Source organism: Tyto alba, unplaced genomic scaffold (genome assembly GCF_018691265.1).
Source record: "Tyto alba isolate M040663 unplaced genomic scaffold, T.alba_DEE_v4.0 Super-Scaffold_16, whole genome shotgun sequence".
NCBI lineage: Eukaryota > Metazoa > Chordata > Aves > Strigiformes > Tytonidae > Tyto > Tyto alba.
The window spans coordinates 17400404-17422445 of record NW_024881278.1 but is presented as its reverse complement, the minus strand read 5'-3'; the positions used below and the strand labels follow the sequence as shown (position 1 = coordinate 17422445).

Here is a 22042-nt window from a genome sequence, read left to right as displayed (position 1 = left end):
GGAAGAAATCATGTGAGCACTCCCTAATATGGTTTGTACAAAACTAGCCAATTTAATTTAAATAGGTGAGTTGAGCTAACCAGGTTGCTTTTGCCCAAAGCATATTAAAAAATGTGGATAAACCCTCCCTTCTTTACTGGCAGAAGAGTAGAGGATGAAAACAAGCAACTGGAAGAATAAACTCCTCTAAGGCGTGTAGCTGGGGACGGGACTAGTTCCTGTCCTAATGCAGACAGATAATGTAAACAGAGAACTTTTTCAAAGTTTATACAGGAGAAATAAAGGCAACTTCTAAACCAGTATTATTTAGTACTTTTTATATAATTTAAAAAATGAATGGAAGAACTACATATCTGTAGATTAAAGATTATCTGTAAAGGTAGCATAAATAGATATATATATATTTAAATATGTTGAATACAGCAGATGACTTGTTGAACTGTATCAGCATAATATAATCTATCCAGGTTCTATGTTTTCTGGTCCAGGACTGTCCCTTCCTCCTTAACATTTGGTTCATCAGTAGCCATATCAACAGTTCTCAACAATCTAATTATCTTGCCACTAGTAAAAGTTCATGTTAGTTCATGTAGTTCATGTCCTGGTTTGGGCTGAAATAGAGTTAATATTCCTTTTCGGGAACTGGAAGAGTTCTGTGTTTTGGATTTAGCTTTGGGTTTGGTATGGGAAGAATGCTGATAGCACACGGATGTTTTCAGCTGCTGCCGAGACTTCAAAGACTCTCCGACTCCCCATGTCCTGCCCGTGCGCAAGGGCACAGGGAGCAGGGAGGGAGCACGGACAGAGCACCAGACCCAAACTGGCCAGTGAAATATTCCATATCATGGCACGTCATGCTCACTATAGAGAGGAGGGGTGGTCAGAAGGAGCTCTCTCTCTCTCTCTCTCTCTCTCTCGCTTCCGGGATTGCGACTGTGGGATCTTGGTATCTCGGGGTCGCTGGCCGGGAACGGGCTGGGGATTGGTCAGCGGGTGGTGAGCAATTACATTGTGCATTGCCTGTTTATATATATATATATTTTTTTTTTCCTATCATCATCATTGTTCTCGTTTTATTGTCATTATTAAGCTGTTCCTATCTCAGCCTGCAAGTCTCCCTTCACCCCTCCAATTCCCTCCCCCATTCCCAGGTGGGGAGGGGGAAGGGAGGGTGACCAGCTGCCGTGGTTGGTTGCCGATTAGGCTCAAACCACGATATTTATATAGGGTTGGCTCATTATTATTAATTTTTTCAGAAGAAACCTAATACAAGCAACCCAGGACAGTAAAGCTCACCCAGAAAGTATCAGTATTATTCCATCACAAAGACAGCTGCAGACCACTGTCGTGCTTAGAGCTTCACGCCTTTCCGATGTATTTACAGAGTAAATTGTTCCACAAGTCACTGATCTAATGTAATATGGGTATTTACATACTGTCTACATGCTGAGACAAGAACTGTGTTCAGTCATCCAAAAGGAGTAGGAAAAGTCAAGGCAAGCATAGAAAAATGTGTGTATATACATATCTCATACATACAAAAACCAGAAAAAAGGTCTTCCAGAACAGCAAACAAAAAGATAGTCCCACAACAAGAAACAGTTGTGTGAAAACTGTAAAAAGAAAGACCCAGAGCAATTCAGTCTTGCAATAATGCAGATTAAACTGTATTCTGGATAAGTATGATAATTTTATAGAATGTCCAATACTTACCCACTGCTTCTGTTTTATCAATGCATTTAGCAACAAACAGTAAGACCATATGAGGTCACAGCCATTACTTTTTCTATACCTCTTTCTAAGGAGGTTACTCATCTGAATTACTTTGATATGTCAACTGAAATAGCTCAACACATGCAAGAACTAATTTAGAGTAAAATTTAGAAAGCTTCAGACTTTCAGGTGTGAGTCAAAACTTGCATTTAACAGAAGATTTAGCTGCATATACATGTAGTACACCGAAATACTGAAAAATTTACTACAATGATACTTAATGATGTAACTTAATCTTGTGACATTTGATTGGTAGCATTGTATTTTAGTGTTTTTTAAAGTATTTGGGCACCTGCAAAAATCTAAATGACAGATTTCCATTTTAAGATATCATACAAAGTAATGAAGATGCCCATTTGCAACTAAGGTGATGTTCACCATTTTATTAACTCTGAACAACATTTGCTACTAAACCAGTAGTTTCTGTAGGTACCTTGTTAAGCAGAAATGTTTTCCTTCTCTGTATCATTGAAACTAAGATTAATCCCTTGGGAAGAAGTGGTAATTTAAAATTGGGCCATAACAAAACTGGCCTTCAATATTAACCACAGATAAATCTGATGAATGTCACTACTTACCATGAATTTCATTTGTAAGGAACAGAATACCAGAGGAATTGTCTTGACTCAAGTGAGGATAGGTACTATGGACATATGAGGAGATGCACTATGTATTTGTCATGTGCTGTTCCTATATATCTGAAATTCAATCTCTATTTTGGTTGTAAGAGCTTTTGATAAAAAGCAAAATATTAGGTTATAGAACACTTAAACTGTAGGAAGAAAGTAGTCACCAGACATGCTATTGGCCTGAGAGAAAAACGTTTGCACATTGTGCAAATTAAATTCTTATTTTCAGCAGACAAACTGTACCAAGAATGTTAAAATTTTTCACTATGCATCTTGTAAATAAGATGTATATGACTTGATATCCGAAGACAGCAGATGGCCTGTTAAAAATATCATATTCATGGAAGTTTGAGAATTTTTCTTCAAGTCACTTTGAAGAACTAACAGTAAAGTTTCTTGGTAGTCAGAGAAATCATTTTTTTTTTTCTGAAAAAGCATAAATAACTATTTTGAAATAACCTCACTCCATCTGGAGGAAAAAGCCTTTAAAAACAGATATGGTGGTACCAGGAGATGTTAGCAGGTGACCTTGCTGTTTTTAAGGGATCACAGTATGATAATATACTGTGACTTTATGTACGTCATAATAATTGTTTATGTAAGTCTAATATTACAGATATCTTATGGAAAATGCCAGTCTTCAGTCTTGGATTTGTTACCTATTGCTTCTACACAACCCTGTCAGATGTTCATTGGGATAGCAGTCTACTGTTGACTGGACATGAACAAAAGCTGAAGATCAGCTATTTAATATAATTTTAAAAATCACTAACTGCTTGTGTAGGTAGCAGTCACTTCACAAGAGTTTCACTGGTCAGAATAACAAACACGCAAGTTATGATTCTGAATTCCTCAGACATCTTTTTACATTGCTACAGCATAATAAAGATCCTAAAATGACTTCAAATATAATCCGTTTCTTACTGCTCACTTTATATCTACTTTATACTCTCAGTTTCATGTAAGCAGCTGTATAGTGTGTTTATGGTGAAAATCTGTATCTGAAGTGAGCTCATTCTAAAATTCCACTCAGAAATATGATTTAACAAGTGCACTTGCCAGAAAACATATGCAGATATTTTCAATTTTTTTTTAGCTTAATATATAAGTCTTAATAGACAAAGCTTTCTGAAGATGAATTATCAACACTTGCATAGCCAATGTTTTAGAGCATGTAACCAGAACTTGTACACAACTAAATAGATTCATATTTAATATGCATATTTTTGAAAGAAGTATTGGTCTCTCAGATATTCATCAATGTATTTAACAGTATTAAAAACCTATTTCAGGATGATCACATATACACTAGAAGACAAGTGCTCAAAAGACAACTGTCTCATTCAAAACCATAGCATTACATGATGATATAAATCTATTATAACTTTTTGACATAAGTTATTTGATAGAACATTGTCATCTTTACAGGACAACATAAAAATTGTGTAAGGTGCTGTGTATAGCAAGGGAGACATCTCTAGTTTCTCATTTAAAAAGAGACTAGAATTAAAATAATTACTTGGCAGAAAAGATTCAGCAGGTAACGTGCATAAAAACCCCTCTAGGAACAGGCTCCTAGATCAGTGCCCATCAGTTCAGTGTTGGATTTTTTGTCTTTTGAGGGGGAAGAAAGAAGCTGGAGGATAGAACTAGATTTATTTTTAATAAGTCTTCACAATGACATTTTTATTGTAAAATATGATATAAGAACAATGCAAGTGTAACAGTATTTGAGTTATCTTCTTGATTTCAAAAGCATCTATACATAATGGTAATTTTATACATTTTCAGCACCTAACTTACATGCCAGAAGCACAAACTTTACTTTGGCATCCGTTTAATTCTGATTACTAAAGAGATTAAGTTTAGTAAGTGTAGTTGGATACAGTCACTGATAAAGTCTAATACTCATATTTTAGGCAAAGATTATGCCATATAAAAGAAATTCTTGAAAGTAAATCACAAAAAAATAGAACTTTGAAAATACCCCAAAAGAACTGTGTCATTTCTTATATAACAATTTGAGAGTTAAGAAACCAACAAATTCATAAACAGTATTAAAGAGAGCTGCAGCATTAACTCACCTGCTAGCTGTTTTTACAGAGCTGTTCTTCTTATGTCCCCTCTCTGATCGGTTGTCTCGCAGGAGTTGAAGCTATAAAAAAAATATGTTCAGAACAATGTCACAAGCAATGCCTTTATTGGCTTTTTAGAAATCTTATCCTGACAGTGCCATTCTTTCCTGTCTTGAGTAATCTTTCAATAGTTTTCACCCAGGACTCTAAAAGAGATGGACATCTAATAGAATTTTACAATGATAGCTAATATTTCAAGATATATCCACCAATTTAAAATTCCTAAATAATTGAAAATGTAAAAATTAAAACATTCTCAAAGTACATTAGAAAACCATGCGATTAATAATTTCACAATTAAGTTCCCTGTAAAATTTTACAATGTTCACAATTTCAACTTAAATTTTCAAAATTGTACAACAAAAAGTGTTGGAGAACACTTAAATTAGGAAAAACTATTCAGGTTGGCACTTTAAGCAGTTATGAAACTTCTAAGCCCCAGGAGCTTTAGTAATTTGAAAATTACAGAATCAACAAAAACACAGTATTAAAGCTTCTCATAATAGTGGGCCAGTAGGAATAATGAAGGATTCATTTAATTGAAACAGTGACTCAGCTTCTGGAACAAGCTCCGATTTACACTATTTTTAGACAAATAAAGGAAGACTTTTCATTCAGACGATACAATACTCAGAAGTCTCTTTCCAGTGTTATGATATTTGTCAGGATGAATAAAGTGGCAGTAACAGTAAAAAACGACTGTCAAAAAGTTACATTAAAGAAATTAAAACTAGATAGTATAAAAAAAATACAAATGTTTCCTGAAACTAGTCATATATTGAAGAAAATAAATATAGAATGAAAGACTGTTTAGAAACAGACTAGAGGTAAATGGATCTAATATTCACAGCAAACACATTTAAAAGTCCACTGGAAATCAGGAAATGATGAAATTTACGACTTGGACAACCACACCTTAATGTTGTACATAAGCATGGACTCCAAAAAATGACACCTATCTATAAAATCATGCTTTATTAATTTTTCCCCAACTCTATACAGCTTCCTTCTTCTATAAGGAATGCTCCTCATCTCAACTATCTAGTTCTCAGCAGTAAAATAGTGCAGTCTGGTTTTAAAAGACAATCTAAACGATACATAAAGGTAAAGCACTTTATTCTGATATATTTTTGTAAAATATTTTTTAAATTTTCTTAATGTGAACAGATCAGAGCACTTACAATTTGTATTTAAATGTAGCCACAATTTTTATCAGCATGACATTCATACAATCATTTCATGATCAATCTAAGGAGAACAGTCTTACTGTTATCAATATTCTCTGGCGGACACGTAAGTTGTAGTTATAGCATGTATAAATACAGTTCACCTGCCAGACATTATATTTGATTAGTTAATTACTTGTGTTCTAACATAATAACTTCAACTCCAGAAATTAATTAAAAGAAAAGGTAGTAAACCCATGCAACCAATAACTATACACTATGGATCTTCACAAATCTAGTGAGAATTTTATAGGCTGTTAAAATTGTCATAATTACACTGCACCATCATTCTCATTTCTTTTATTTGTCTAAAAAAACCCCAAACCATTATGTATCAGTACCACTGATATTATTTGATGACATTATGCTTACTTCACAATTCATTAGTAATCTGTAAGTTACAAATACAGAGAACTTCAAATAAGATCTGAAAACACAGCCATTAGGAAATATGAAATAAAATTTAAAATTAATTAAAACCTACTATTATCTGAGAAAAAATAATTAATTTGTCATCATATACCAGCTAAGCAGACATTTCTCACACTCTATGCTGAATGAATATTATCAGTAGGTATCATGTAGGTTAACGTGTTGCTCAGCATGGAAACTTCCATACTGTTTTAAGCTTAGAATCTTTTAAAGAAGTAAACAGTACCTCTTCAGTTAACTACACTGTTATGTGAGACAATTAATACATCAAAAATTTAAATTCAAAAACCAAAAATCACTCAAACTCATTCTAACCTAGCAAATTTGACTACTTATAGCATCACAATTTCAGGAACAGGATAAAAATTAGCCTAAAAGAACTTTTTATCATGATTAATTAAGACAAAGTACACTTATATTTAAAATGCTCTTTTTTATGTGCTGCTTCTACCAGGAAATGTGTTTCAAAATAATGAGAGTTCAGTGAGAATCATATAAAGCCATTTATTTAGATGTGTCAGTCAGCTTACTGTAAAATGTTAGAAATTTACAATTTACAGATAAAACTGTACTGTTTTATCCACTTTGGAAGTGTTAGACAAGTAATATAACTAAGAGATTTAGCTTGCTCTGGAGTTCAAAAGAAGAGGGAGAGGACAGGAAAGAGTATACACTGATTTAAGCTATAACTTACTACAGCTACAAGTGTTCATGATGGAACATCCTAAAATGAACCTTCCAAAGATTCTATAGATCTTATTTCATTTTGAATTTTCAAATCTAAATTTGTAAATGTACTAGCAAACTGACACAGACCTAATGAAATCAACTGTTACATCAATTTTTACCAACTTAAAAAATGTGCTATGGAACTTTAGTCTTAAATTTCAATGTATTGATGATATATTTGACTATTTTTACTGAATAGTTTAAGTTAATTATACACTTATGAAACCAGGTTTATGTTCACATCTTATAGTTCTTGGACAGTATGTTCTTGTTTAGACCTTACTATCATCCATAAAGAAAGGTATTCCCCCATGTCTGAAGACAAGCTAAAGAAGTGTCTTCATATTCCTTCAACTGCATCTCTAGGCTTGCTTGCCCTAGGGACTACATTGTAAGGGCTCAGCAGACAAACCAGTGAGATATTTTCACCTACATCTGCACCACAATGGAGATTTAACAGTTCCTTTTTTACTGCTGTTGTTGCTTTAACCAATGAAATGCAGAAAAATGGAATCAAAGATCTTCCTGTAGAAGCCTGCCCACTCTTGTCACTGTTCTGTATTTCTTGATTTTGTGAGTCAAATGTTTTGCTTTCCAACATTTTGAAATACTGTGATTAACAAAACCGTTAAAAAGAATAATCAGACTTTTCATTTAACCTGTTAAAACTCAAAGACACTTGACTGAAATTAAGTGACTAACTAAAGATTTTTAATTAAGGGACTTTCTGTAATGCATTGCTGTTAATATGTTTCCTTACAAGAAAATATGAAATCATACCCGCTTTGTTTATAATTTCTTAAAATATCAGCCCACTACTTCTGGAGTAGAGGTAGTTAAATTCTTTTATACATCTCAAGTAAAATGTTCTTGATCTAAGCAGTTCTTACCTGGCTATGTTCCTTCCTAGCCCCAGGGCTAAACCAGTGGCTGTGGGAGAAAAAGAAAAGACAGGTTTAACAATATAACTAACAAAGCACGTGCTGTCATATGACCAGTCTGTGCGTGCTTTTGGGTATTTTATTGTCTGCCAGGAAAATACAGCCTTTGGCGATGCTTTATTTTAATGGGATATTTTTATTGAACTCCCTAAGTCTGTAACAGTTTTGAAAGAATGCACCACAAATTTCACTTCTGAGTAGCTATTGGCTTTATAGGTAATTATATTTTGTCAAACAAGCTAAAATAATATAGAAATGATTGTATTTTAATATACTATAATGCATGCGCTACAAATAAAAGTAATTCCATATTTAGCACTGAAGCATTACTTATTAATGATTATAGCTGAAAAGATTTTCAAGTACTGTGGACTACCTGGTAGTTGTTAATGTATTATTTCATAAACTGAGGTCTGAGTTTGAATCTAAAGTAAAATGCAAAGTCCGTAAATTCAGTGGCTTCATATCTCCATACAACTGCAGAACTTTGACTATTAGCAGCCTTATTTCAGAGACAAAAATTTGGACTTAAAGACATTGACATGCAGGGACAAGAACTCACAACATGACTTTTCCCTCAATAGCAGTAAAACCATATTAATACAGGTTCACATACACACTGTGATCACACAGAACTGGATTAACATCTGAACGTAGCTGTAATAAGTATTATACAAACCTGGGGGAAATTCTGACACTTGCAAAATGAAAAGTAGAAGGAAAAAAAAATTAAAACAAGAGGGATCTGAAATGACATATAATACCTACATATTACTCATATAAGCAAGCAGTAGGTTTTGGGCAAAGGATAAAATAATTCCATTCACTAGAATATTACATAAAACCCCCATCATATTATCTACTGTTATGCCTGTAAGTTCCTCTAGAAGTACAACCAAAAATTATAAGCTTAGCCTATTCATGCTTTTTCTGAAGTAGATAAATTCAACACAGTTTACTCTCATTTTTTTTTCCCCACAACAGCCACATAATGACACTAAAATTTTTACTTTAATTAATATACCAAGAAGAAACAGAATCCATTAAATTGTCTGGTCTAAATTACTCTTTTTTTTTTTTTTTTTTTTTTTTTTTAAGCCATAAATCTGAAAGTTTTGTGGCTTTTAGTTACTCAGTTTTTGTGTTTGATGATGAACAGTCAACCCTCTCGTTCTTGTACACAAGACCAGCTGTCACCAAAACCTACATACCACTAATTCCTTTTGCTACTTTTAAGGTGAAGAAGGAAAAGAAGTTGGAAATGAAAAAAGAATATCAATAAAGTTAAAAGTATACCTTGAGATAAGGTAGATATTTATATATTTTGGACATGAAAAATTCACCAACTGCACTGAATAGTTCAAAATCTGAGGAAAACAGGGAGATTTCATGCACACCCAACTGACGTTGGCAGTGGATGAAAAGAAAAACCATGACATTTGCAAGTGCCCCAAAAAATAAGGTCACAAACATCCAGAAGCCGATGAAGATAAGAAATATAGGGGGTTAGATCTAAGTTTCATACAGATCAGTGTCTTGTCTCTGACCAGTGTCAACAGCAAACACTCAATGAGGAGCAGCAAACTGGGGTATCCTCCTCCACATAACCTCTGCTGGTTTGTGGCAAATTAGTGGATTACAAACTAATTTATTAGTAAAATGTATTTCTACTGAAAAAATATATCAAAGTAATTTGAATGTATTTCATATTTAGACATTAAAAATCCTTCATAAAGAGTAACATCTCTTGTAATGAGAAAGTGATATGCACATCACACTGATTTTTATGATTTTGTTCATTCACTTAGTTACAGTGTTATTTGTTTGCTTGTTTGTTTTAACAAAATAAAAGTCAAACCCCAAAAATACCAGTTGAATTACTTCAGGGTAGAAATACCTTATGAAATTACAACCTCTTTAGTTAACGCACACATTAGCAAGCTATGGCATGCAGGAGAAGTGGATTAGTAGCATAAACCAGTTGGTACTGACAATCTGATGCTTTGGCAAGGTTTGTTTTAAACTGTGGATGCTACATCCAGTAGCAGTTAGAACATATAAATATATCCCTAAATATATGATTTCCTAATCACGTGTGTTGGTGTTTTAGATTTCTGATTTGGAAAATAGAAGAAAATTTAATCTTAGTGTAACTATTCAAAAGAGATAACCAAGAAATAATGCTGCTAAATGTTGTCAGCTGATCAGAGGAAGAGTTTGGCACACTGGAGTAACTAAATGAACTGAATGACATTCACTATTTACATGCATCTAAACAATTAATTCAATGTATTTTTGTGAAATTTATGATAACCTCCTTCCTCACATGATAGATCATGTTTAAGACTCAAAGATGTGATACTTGTTTATTTTCATATATTCAAGCTTGACATTTCTGAATTTCCCTTTGGAGACAAATAAATCAGGTCTTTTTAAACAACCCATATTTGATGGCTAGTCTTAAAAAATGGTGTGTTTTAGGAAACCATATACTCAGCAAGTTAATATAAACACATTACAAAGCACTGAACTTCACATTTCCTTAAGAAACATAAAATTAATTAGAAAGGATTATAAGTACTATTATTAAATAAAGATCATTATGTAACAGAGCTGAGGCTCTCTTATCACATGTTTGCACAGTTGTAAAATGTGGTTGTGGGACAAATGTACTACTGTAAAGCAATGATAAAGAGTTATAATTCCCACCACTGATACTTACTCATGGTGAAGAGAATCCTGGGACAAGTGAACTGTTTTCCTGCTACCGCCTGCTCCTGGAGTTATCTAATGGAAAAAAATAGGAAAAAAAGTATTTGAATAATGGAGCAGCATACACACAGTGATTGTTTATTAAGAAAGTATATCACAGATATTAAATATAAGAGACAGTACACTAGATACAGTAAATATAATTAGCAGTATCTTCAATTTTTAAGTAAAGGCCACGTGCACAAACTGCTATACAAAATTTACCAAAATCCTTTATGTGCAATTCTGATTGGATGCTAGACATTAGACCTTTACAGATGTTAGGGGCCTAAGTTACCTTTGGAAAGTCCATGAAGCACTTTAGCTCCGAAAAATTAAGGTTAGATGTTTGGAAAATAATCTTCAAAATACTATCATTATTTATGGATAATACAGAAATAAATTTATTTAAAAATGCTCCCAACTTTTGTATCCCAACACAAAACTTTGGAAATTCAAGTTGATGTGAGATAGAAAGCAAAGAGAGAATCATTTTTACCACACTGTACTATAGTCCTTGTCTAATTCTTTACATACACACTGAAACCAAAAATGCATAATACGTTCAATTTAAGAATAAACTTAAGAATGCATGATAGCACAGGCAGACTTTTACAGATGATGATTTGTGGTATTACTCAAGAATGCATTCAAACAGTTTTATTTTTATTTTTAGAATATGCTTAATTTGTCTGCACATGTAGATAGGTAAAAGCAGAATAACAATGTACCACCCAATGAAACTCATGCTTGAAGAACCAGAGCAGAAAGAAAACTATTCCTAGTGACAGTTTTACAGTCTGTAGATGACCAGAGGTAGAAATGAAGTCAGATGTTCTGCCAGTTTTGAAAGGAGATCACAAAAACTCAATGATAATACATTTATATGGCTCAGGTTTGCTGGAAGTACACAAGCAGAAGATTCACAGATAAAAGTAGCCTACTTTTTATTAAAAGAGCAATGTGCTTAACTTTTCAAGAAAAATATTGCTATACGTCTGGTGTCATGATGGAAAAAAGCCAGGGCAGTCGGAGCTCCAAGTCTGGAAAACTTTCAAAGAACACTCAGTGAATAAATTGAAAGCTCCATGCAGTTAAAGTGTTTGACCAAAATCTGTTTCTTTGACCCAAAGAATGATGTCACTCATGGCCAAACTGAGAAACCCTAAAGTGTTGTCACTTTTTTGGCTGATGGTGATTGAAAATAATTGGTAGTATCTTACCACAGAAAAATCTGTGCAAACATACAGATCCCTAGTAGAGGAAATCATGGCATCTACTGCTTTACGCACTTTTGGAATTTACTGTTTTACTAGACTTACTGATGCCTTACATGGCCACATGATAATAATAAAACAGTGACCAAACATTACTTTTGCAATGTCATAGTTCACCTAATAAGAAGAGTGAGAAATGTAAATTCACAAAGACAGGCCTAGAAAAATGAAGAAGTATTTAATATGTAATTTCAAAACTTTAAGATTAATAACTAAACTGTTACTTTAACACTACAGGTAAACATGTAGCTCAGCTCTTGAGAGTTACATCCTGCATTAATCTCAAAATGAGGTTTTCATGCTATTCCAGTGGGTATCCCTGGAATATAGTAATCCATTTTCTACACTGTGGCTATAAGAAAAGCCGACTGTGCCTATGTCATGCTTTGTTAGAGGTTCATGATCACATTATCTCATGGTGGACCTGACACTTTTATTCAGTTTACAGTATGTTCTGTGTACAGGCAACTTATTTCCTTTGCCAGGGTTGCTGACAACCTTTTCCACACTATATTAATCTTGTTTACAGACTTTATCTTGGTACAAATATCAGAAAACTGAACTTTTTATCTCAGGGAGAAAATAAACAACATGTTGACAGAAGAAAAAGCTATTTTCTGGACTAAAATTGGTTGTTTACTTGCAGCCATACTTATGGAAACAAGTTTAGGTTTCCAGCTTACTCAAAATACATAATCTGAAATTTAATAAGCATGGAAATTTCAAGAAAAATCACTTGATAAATTTCCAGTTTTAAAATAATATATAAACCACAGAAGTATGTTTTTCCACTAATTTATATGAGAATATGAACTTGCTTGGAATACGGTTACAACCAATCACCAAGTATACTGCTCAGGTTTCTCTTGCACACCCCAGATAGCTTCAGTTACCAGGCAGCCACAGAATATTTATAAAACTAAACTCATAATGCATATGTATAGATCTTTGCCTAAAACTGAAAGCTGTTTATTGTAGGATTCACAGTATGTTAATGCAAATTAATTCCTATTTGTAACGTTTATCTAGGGAGTAAAAAGCCAAACCAAAACCTACTGTCCATCTTCATCTGCTAACTTATTATTAGAAAAATACACTCCAAAGATCTGATGAATCTCCACAGAAGAGAGTGCCAATTGCTCCAGAAAGTGGCAGCAGATTGCAGGACATAAAAATCAAAACAAATATCCTCTCAGCTGTTCAGATTCTTTATACGTGCAAAAAAAAAATGTTTAGGTGATGAAATCCCAGTGCACAAGAAGAAATCAGGGGATAAAGTAAGTACTAGCTTTTCACTGGGTAACTAAGAACAAACAGCACTGAAGGTTTGTATAACTAAGATGCTGTTTTTTTTTTTTTTTTTTGCAATTGAATGTATGCAAGATTGCATGTCTGAGTGCACACACATGTATGAGGAAATCAGAACTGCTGTGATGGGAACGTTCAGAAGGCTGACACATCAGGCCTGTTTTAAACTTTAAATTAAGTTCATTCATTAACATCAGTCGTCTTGGTAATGGTCAATTCTTCCACACTATTAAACATCCTCTTGTGTATATAAGTGCTAGTTTTTAACACTTGTATGCTAAATTAGCTGTGAGTACATGATATGATAGAGTTGATACTGTATAGTTAGCACTGAAGGCTATGGTCCTTGGTGGTTCCTAGCCACAGGGGTCAACGTGATCAGGACTGAGCCATCTGAGAAAAGACACTGGAAGTGAAGCAGGCTTGTCTTCCTTCTCAGCAAATTTTCCTTGCTTATGACTGCTGTCTTTATGTTATTGTTCCCTTCAAAAAAAGGGAGCGAGGGGGTGCCTCCTCTTTTTTTTTTTTTTGTTACAGACACTTGAGCCATGGGCAAGTTCAGTGCAATCTGAAAAAGCACATTTTGATAATGTCCAACAAGTGCTGTAGACTACTTTTGTCACATGCTTTACAGGAAAAAAATGCAGCAGATCTTTTTCTAATAACATAAATATAGTAATATTTTTTCAAGTCTTTTGATGGATAAACTTTTGTAATAAAATGCCATGGCACACTACATACACAACATAAAGTTCATACACAACATGAACAGAATTCAGGCTTCAAAAGTTACTTCCTATGAGACATTAAAATGCCTAGAAAATGCCCCAAAACCTCTTTCAAGCTTTTTAGCAGTATATTTAATAGTCTGCATTACTAGAAGTCACACTATCCCATAACCAAACATAATCACACATACTGGAACTTAGGTAACTAATTAATATACAAAGTAGAAGTATTTCTATTTCCTCTAATAAAGAAAAGCATCTTTAAAAATACTTAATAGATGTAGAAAATGACTAGGAATGATGTCCTAGAGGATGATGAACAATATTGACCTTCAAAAAGTACAAAAGAAATATCATGGGTCTTCACACAGCCCACCCCTCTTGCGATCTGTACTGTTGGCTAGTTGCATAAAGCAGCAAAATAAGTGGGAGTGTACAGGGAAATCAGGGAAACCTTTGAACATCCTTGCTTGTCACCTTCCTCCTGTGCAAAGTCTCTCCAGCAACACATTGCACAAGAGATACTGTAATCTACAGCTGATATAACTGTTTTAATATTAATAAAGTTTAGGGTAATCTTTGGAACTCTTAATTTCTTCTGGCTACAAGTCCTTTTACTGTTGCTTGAATAAGATGGCAAGGTGGTGGCTGTATACTCTTCAGAGAGTCCCTGAAACACAGGTACTTCAACTCAGAAAAAAAGTACTCCTTCTGTTTTGCAAAGATTGCTTTGCCTGATAAATTATGCCCTGATGTTACTGATGGACACAGTAACATGGAAAAGTATTCAAGACTATGGGGTTTTGCCTCAAAATAAACAACACTGTATACTGCTGCCTGAGATGTTATATATGATAAACTTCAAAAGTGATATATAGAAAGAGGATTTCACTCTGCAGAAATATTGTCAAGCACAGCAACTGTTATTTTTAAAAACTAATAATATAGAACAGAATATTTCAGTTGGAAGGAACCTACAATGATCATCTAGCCCAACTGCCTGACCAATTCCAGGCTGATCAAAAGTTAAAGCATGTTATTAGGGGCACTGTCCAAATGCCTCTTAAACCCTGACAAGCTTGGGGCATCAACCACCTCTCTAAGAAGCTTGTTCTTGTGTATGACCACCCTCTTGGTAAAGAAATGCTTCCTAACGTCCAGTCTAAACCTCTGCTGGTGCAGCTTTGAACCATTCCCACACACCCTATCACTGGATCCCAGGGAGAAGAGCTCTACACGTCCCTTTCCACGTCCCCTCCTCAGGAAGCTGCAGACAGAATGAGGTCGCCCCTCAGCCTCCTTCTCTCCAAACGAAACAAGCCCAAAGTCCTCAGCCGCTCCCCACAGGACACGCCTGCCAGCTCTGTCACCAGCTTGGTTGCCCTCCTCTGGATGCATTCAAGGACCATCACATCCTTCTTAAATCATGGGGCCCAGAACTGCAAGCAGGAATCAAGGTGAGGCCACACCAACGTTGAATACTGAGGGATAATCACCTTTTTTGACCGGTTGCTCATACCGTTGAGTGAGAGGGAGCAAAACGTCACCAGTACAGTTGCAGGCTGTCTGAACACTCCTCTTTAGTTTATATGAACAGGGTAAGAGGTGTCCAAGGCTGGAGTCTATATAGAACATTACTTAAAGAAAAAGAATCAATTTAATGGATCAATTTATGCATCTTTTAATAAAATGTTATAGCACTATTTTAATTTACATGTGCCATAGTTTAAAGAAAAGGTTCTACCATGTGCTTAACAATTCTCTTTACTTCTCATCTGAAGTATATTTTCATGTTCAGTTACTAAATAGCCCATGGGAAATTATTAATTATTTTTAAAGACACCTATAATACAGAGGTCACAAGTACAGGTGTGTTCAACACACAGTATTTTCTTAATAATTAAAATAATATAAGCTGCCTTAAAAAGCATACTCAAGCATATCTGTTCTCCCTTATTTTTTCCCATGTTATCACACAAACAAGTGAAGAAGTATACTTCCTCTTTAGAGTTTACGTTTATCTTAGGAAATACATCTTTGAAAAAATACAGACTATGTCCTATTCATAATTGTACTTCAGATATGATTTCCATTACTGAAAAAAATAAATTCATTAAAATTTAAGTAATTTTTAAATACTGAGAAGTGATATTTTTGTATTTTAAATCGGATTTTATGCCAAACACTCCCTAGCATGTGCAGTGAAAAGACATTACTGAGCTCATTCTTTATAGGATGTTGCTTCCTTGGTATGATTTGGTGGACTAGGCAGTGTTAGGTTTACGACTGGACTCAATCTTACAGGTCTTTTCCAATCTAATTGAGTCTATGATGTGTTTAAAGAATCCACATAAATAATTACGGAAATATTTGACTTGAACACTGAACAGCTCTCACTGTGTGTCACATTCATAGTATACAAAACCAGTAGAATTTCAGAAAAATTTTGCTGAACAATGAGTTCACAATGAGTTAACCACTTTTCTAGATGAAATGGGTCCCTTTTTCCACACTATAAATTAACTGCTATGATCAACTATAGATTAACACACGTAAAAATTAATTATATTAATAAAATCCTTTAAATTCCAGAAGAAGACAAGATACTTTTTCACATAATTATCATATCTTTCCCCAAAAACACTATATTGATGAATATAATTTGAAATGTTCAGTAGCAAATCCAGTTTTCTCAGGCAGAAGTTTCTGCAAAACAAGTTGCTGCCCAAAACAAAATGCAACTAAAATCAAATCCCGGACAACAAGATTGTGCAGTGGAAATTACAGCACCACAGTGGCCCTTCCGTAATTCACAGATCTGTAATTGTCAGTTTATAGCAAATGAAATCAAACTATATCAAGGGAAAAAATAGAGAAAAATCTATTCTTTACATTTTATTGCACTGATTAAGAGCAAATATTATTTTCAGCATCAATTATCACTTATATCCCTTCTTCACTAGAAGCACTGGAAAGCACCTACACTAAACAAAGCTCTGGATTTAAAATATATCTTTAGAAAAAAATATAGATACTAATTCTTTGACTTGGAGCAATATAGAAAACTAAGAAAACAAAAATAGTTTTCACAGCATACATTACTGAATCATTGCCATAACCCTAGCTTGACATTAGTGTTACGTTTTTATACCCTCTCCAAGCACACTCTTGCTGAAGGGCCCAAACTGACCATTCCAGAGAAGCATCTCTTTAATGTACAGATGACCTTTAAGTGATATTCAGTCAAATTCTACAAAGTCTTAATGAAGACATGGTTCATTGGCAGAATAGTTCTATGCCAGTTTCTTGCTATTCTTGTTATAATTCTTTAAAATTGACCTCTTACTAACTACAGTGTTGCAAAAATCAGTGAAACATTGCCATTCTGCTTGCAAAATATATGCAAGTGGCATGGAAGGAGAAAAACCTCAAGAAAATTAGGTCAAAAGACATGGGCTTTCATTCTAAAGCAAACACGCATCTCCTTGTACATGTTTTACTATTTTTTCTTAATAAAAAAAAAAAAAAAGAAGAAACGAGAGAGCTACATACCCTAGATGAAATGAGAATCAGTAAGTTTCTTGGAGTTAAAGAATATACTCAAGCTCCACAATCTCTCTAGTGATTTCACACACTGTTAAGAGTTTTCTCAACATTTATTTTCACACAATTGATCAAAATACCTCTATCTCTTCACATACGTTTATCAACTGAACGATTAGTAGACAGAAAAGAAAAACTGTGATATTGGAGATTAAAAGAAAAGTCCACTACAGAACACAGCTCCTGCAGAGAAAGATGGAAAATTTAAATCTCATGTATAACAGCAAAATGAAATTTCTTTGCAAATCTTTGCTATTACGCAGTTTTTCCTCTGCTGCTTTTAAGACAAAACCTGAATTTGAAATTAAATAATTATAAATTTAAAACAAAAAAAAACTTTTGAAAAGAGACTGGCCTGGGTGTAAGGTTTTTTGTTTGTTTCTTTTAAATGGTAACACTAGCAGAAAATAGCACAGACCATGTTTTGTCCTAATTCTTTGTCAAAGAGGCAAGCTCTTGTATACTACAGAATAGGTGACAGAATAAGTGTAATTATGTACTGTAATGATACACATTATTGCATACATGCTGCCTTTAGGTATGTGACACAGTAACACTGGAGGAACTGTTAAAGCAGAGAAAACAAGTACTAGTGTACAGTGTCAAAAAATTATTTCATCTATGGAGAAAGCATAAGGTAAAGTGAAAAAGTGCAAGTGCCCTATCTGCAAGGAAGTCAGTAGGAAAGTTTCTTTTGAGAGTTCTAATATTTAATATGAAATAGTACTATGTGGCAACATTGTTCCAACAGCAGCTCATAGCATTGCAAAAAATGGACTGATTTATAAGTCTCAAGACGAAAATATAAACCAGAATTTTTTTGTTTGTTTTTAAATTAAACTAACTCCTTGCTAAAAGGCAAATGTAAGATTCTCAGGACTGCATAAGCACACCATGCAGCACCACTGTTTCAACTGTTTATACTAGGAAATGAAAAATCTTCAGGACAGCTGCCTGAATTGTTTTGTTGCCATATCTAATACAATGGTTCAAAATTGTGCTACTTCATTACTCTAAATAGCTAATATTTAATAAACAAAATTTCCCTTAAATACAAAGATCTACTAATTAAATGCTGCATTAATATGCTGCATATATATAAAAAAATATTGATTATGATATGTTACCTGTCTGTTGAGATACAAAACTTACTCTAGGGTGAAATCTTAGGTTCACTAAGTCAACAGGATTTTGATTTCAGTAGTGCTGGGACTTTATCCTTTTTAGTTAAGAATGATCTAAAATGTTGAAATAATATTTTTACTTGTAAAATGATCATCAATAAGTAAAGTTACCCACACAGAGATACAGACAGGAGAAAGGAGCAGAGCAGTGATTAGGATACTAGCCTTGACCTGGGAGATGCAGGTTCAATTCCTTGTTATGCTGCAGGCTTGCTGTTTTGACCTTTGGTAAGTTGTTTTCTGCAGCTTAGTTGCTCATTTGGGAAAAACAAGACAAATATACAAACAAGCTCTTCCTTTCTCCCCTGAAGTAATCTGTAATAGTTTTACCTTATTTCATTAAAGCAATGTAATACAATGAAAGTAAAGTTTGTACTAACAAGAAAGGATTTCATAAAAGCATTTGCTTTAAGACTGCTTGAAGTATACTACTAAAGGTGATTTTTATTCCTACTGCCACGGGACTTATTATAGGAAACAGAAAAATGTCAATATTAAATGTATTTACATATATAAGCAGAATTACTCATAACAAAACTCTTTGCAGATACAAGTCATACTATGACAGTTCATGGCAGCATAAGCTTGCTCAGAATGGATTTAAAAAATCATGCACACAACAAAACCCCCATTTGCAAATCACTGCCCAGCTTCAGCAGCAAGCTATGAGTGGCCTCTACTGGCTGACCAAAGGCTACAGAAGTCACTAAGCTTTTGCTATGAGTTACAACTGTGGTTATCAAGTGTGTGAAGAAATACTAACAGAAAGAATGTGCTCATCAGTGCTAAATAATTCACTTATGCCATGGCTAAAAACAAAAGGCAAACACAAGATGAGTGATACAACTGACAGTGGGAAAAAATATCTTTAATAGTGGCACTCCTAAGATTTGTCAAAATATATATTGTAAATATATACATACAAAAGTTCATTTTCCAAAAGTTGATAATGGAATTTAGTAGGATATAGTGCTAGCTATAGAGGTGGAAAGAAACCTGAAACTCAAGCAGTTTGTAATTTGTTTATATGTTATATATTCTGTATGAAGACTGAGTTATTTCAGCTATGATATCAGTGGTTTGATTCAGATGCACAGTTAGAAAGCCTGTTGTGTCATCTGAGAAAGCAGGAAGCCAGAGGCTACATAATTGTTCTTTTCATAAATGTGAAACAAATTTGGTGTTTTCCTTATTTATAAAATTAAAAATAGTAAAATACAAAATAATAAAAAATGAAAAGACTGATATATGAAAGTGAATCTATTGCCACAAAGTTGATCTACAATTTCCTCAAAGTACATAAAAATTATATTTTATTAAGACAAAAAGGAGACTAGACCATAACTATTTTTTTTTAAACACAGTAATTGTGGGCAGCACAATTTGGACTGAAGAGTAAAAACTATCCAAAACATGGCAAAAATTATTTATTAGATTATCACGCAATATCTATTCAAATAATTTAAAAAATTATTAGATTAAAAAAAAAAAAAAAGCACCAGTAGCAAGGAAGTAATTATTTTACTTCAGCTTTCTTTTCTATAAGAATATGTACCTGATTTGCCATTCTCCCACATTTTAATTGCACCCTATCAGGAAGGATTATTGTCAAACATAGGTGACTACTGATGCCAAAAGGTGATTGCCTTCATAAGCAGCAGTACGTTGTTCACATATGACACTGTACTCTGTGATAGTGCCATCCCCTGTTCCGAATTTTGCCCCATTTCAGAGTTCTACCTCATTTCAGAATTCACTCCCATTATCTCTGCTGCTCTAAACTGTTCACAGGGTTATCTAGCTGACACGTAAGATAACCCCCCATCTCACTAGACACCACTGGGATATGACATGCTGACCCACAGTAAGCCCTGATTATTAGCTTGAAACATACACCATATAAATGGGAGTTTCAAGCCAAATAATTTGTCTTAAAATCTTTCCATTTTACTTAAACATTAAAACTCATTTTAAACATGCTGACATCAGTTCCATTAATCTATATAGGCATGAACATATTTAGACACATTAATGTTGGATTTTGACTATTATCAGAAAACAGATGAAAAATATTATGACTAGAACGCATATTTCAAGTAATGTCTTTTTATTTTCAAAAGAGAAAAGGATTTTAGTCTAATAAATTCTAACTAAATGAAAAACAAATGGCTAGCCACTGCAATTAAACACAATGCCCCATTGCCTGCATTGCACTGAAGCCAACAGTCTTATCTCACTGAAAAAAGGCTTGTAGCAGACTGAACTACAGGGAGGTCACATTCTTTCTGTCCCATCTTTTCCATATTACTCCACATCCAGTGACTAGGAAAGCAATTAGGATTTGCAACCCCAGACAGGGGTGGGCAGAACTGATCTGCTAGGATAACTCTCCACTCCCTCTCAGCCGCAGAATGGTTTCCTATCATGGCACCTACAGTTCTCAGAGTCTTAAAGTCTTGTGCCAGTCAAGTTTCATTTGCATGAAAACCTTGCTATCTTACATTTTTAAAAGGGGCACCCTATGAGCTATATTACAGCCTAGACAACAAAAACCAGACAGTACCTAAACTATTTTCAGGAGAATGAGACAATAGGAAGGCTGGGCACAAGAGAATGCTAATAGCAGCCTACCTAAGAATTTCCCACAAGAAGAAAATAATTCAGGTATAAGAAAATTTTGGTTTTAAAGGTTACACTTTGGTAAGATTTGAAATAAATACCTTTCAAAATTTATATAGTTTGGTCAGTAACAGACCCTATGAAATTTACATATTTGAACTGCTAAAATAAAAGTATAACCTTCTGCCCCTGAGGTTAGATAACAAATAATTAGTGCCCACAAAACATTTTATCTTCATTTCAAGTGAAATTCCTACCAGAAGGGCCCACACCACTGGTGAAACAACAGGAAAAAGGCTTTAGGGCAGCTTCAGGTACAAACTTGGCCAGTTTCACTTTTGGCAGTATTGTACATGGATGACACTTTTCATTATTTTGAGCTTGCCTGTATATAAATATTTTACCCTGTGAGCTTAAATGACTGGTAGATTTTAGAAAGAATTCTGTATTTGACACTTTCTCTGCCATCTGAACTTCTAATGTGTAACTATAACCATTGTTTAAAATTGTAAATGCCAGTAGAGACGAACAGAAGAAGCAAGCAGGAAGCTCAGAAATCAACTTTTCATTGGACACTTTTAAGGTCAAGTTAAATTCAGGCTTAAGATATCTTTTTTATTTTTCTGCCTAAGCAAAATCATGTAGAAATAAAGTAAGTCTTCAAATATATTACAAGAAATATAATTTTTCTTAGCTTTTCCATCATC

General features: G+C 34.0%; 1 protein-coding gene across 1 annotated transcript in view; it reads right to left on the bottom strand.

The window, feature by feature from the left end:
* The window catches only part of GPATCH2 (G-patch domain containing 2), a 127711-nt gene that overhangs the window by 28988 nt on the left and 76681 nt on the right, over positions 1-22042 (bottom strand). The window contains exons 6-8 of the mRNA XM_032989439.2: positions 10588-10652; positions 7815-7854; positions 4487-4557 (exon numbers count right to left, since the gene is read on the bottom strand). Of these exons, the coding sequence (XP_032845330.1) occupies positions 4487-4557; positions 7815-7854; positions 10588-10652 (176 nt within the window). The remainder of the gene's footprint in view (positions 1-4486; positions 4558-7814; positions 7855-10587; positions 10653-22042) is intronic.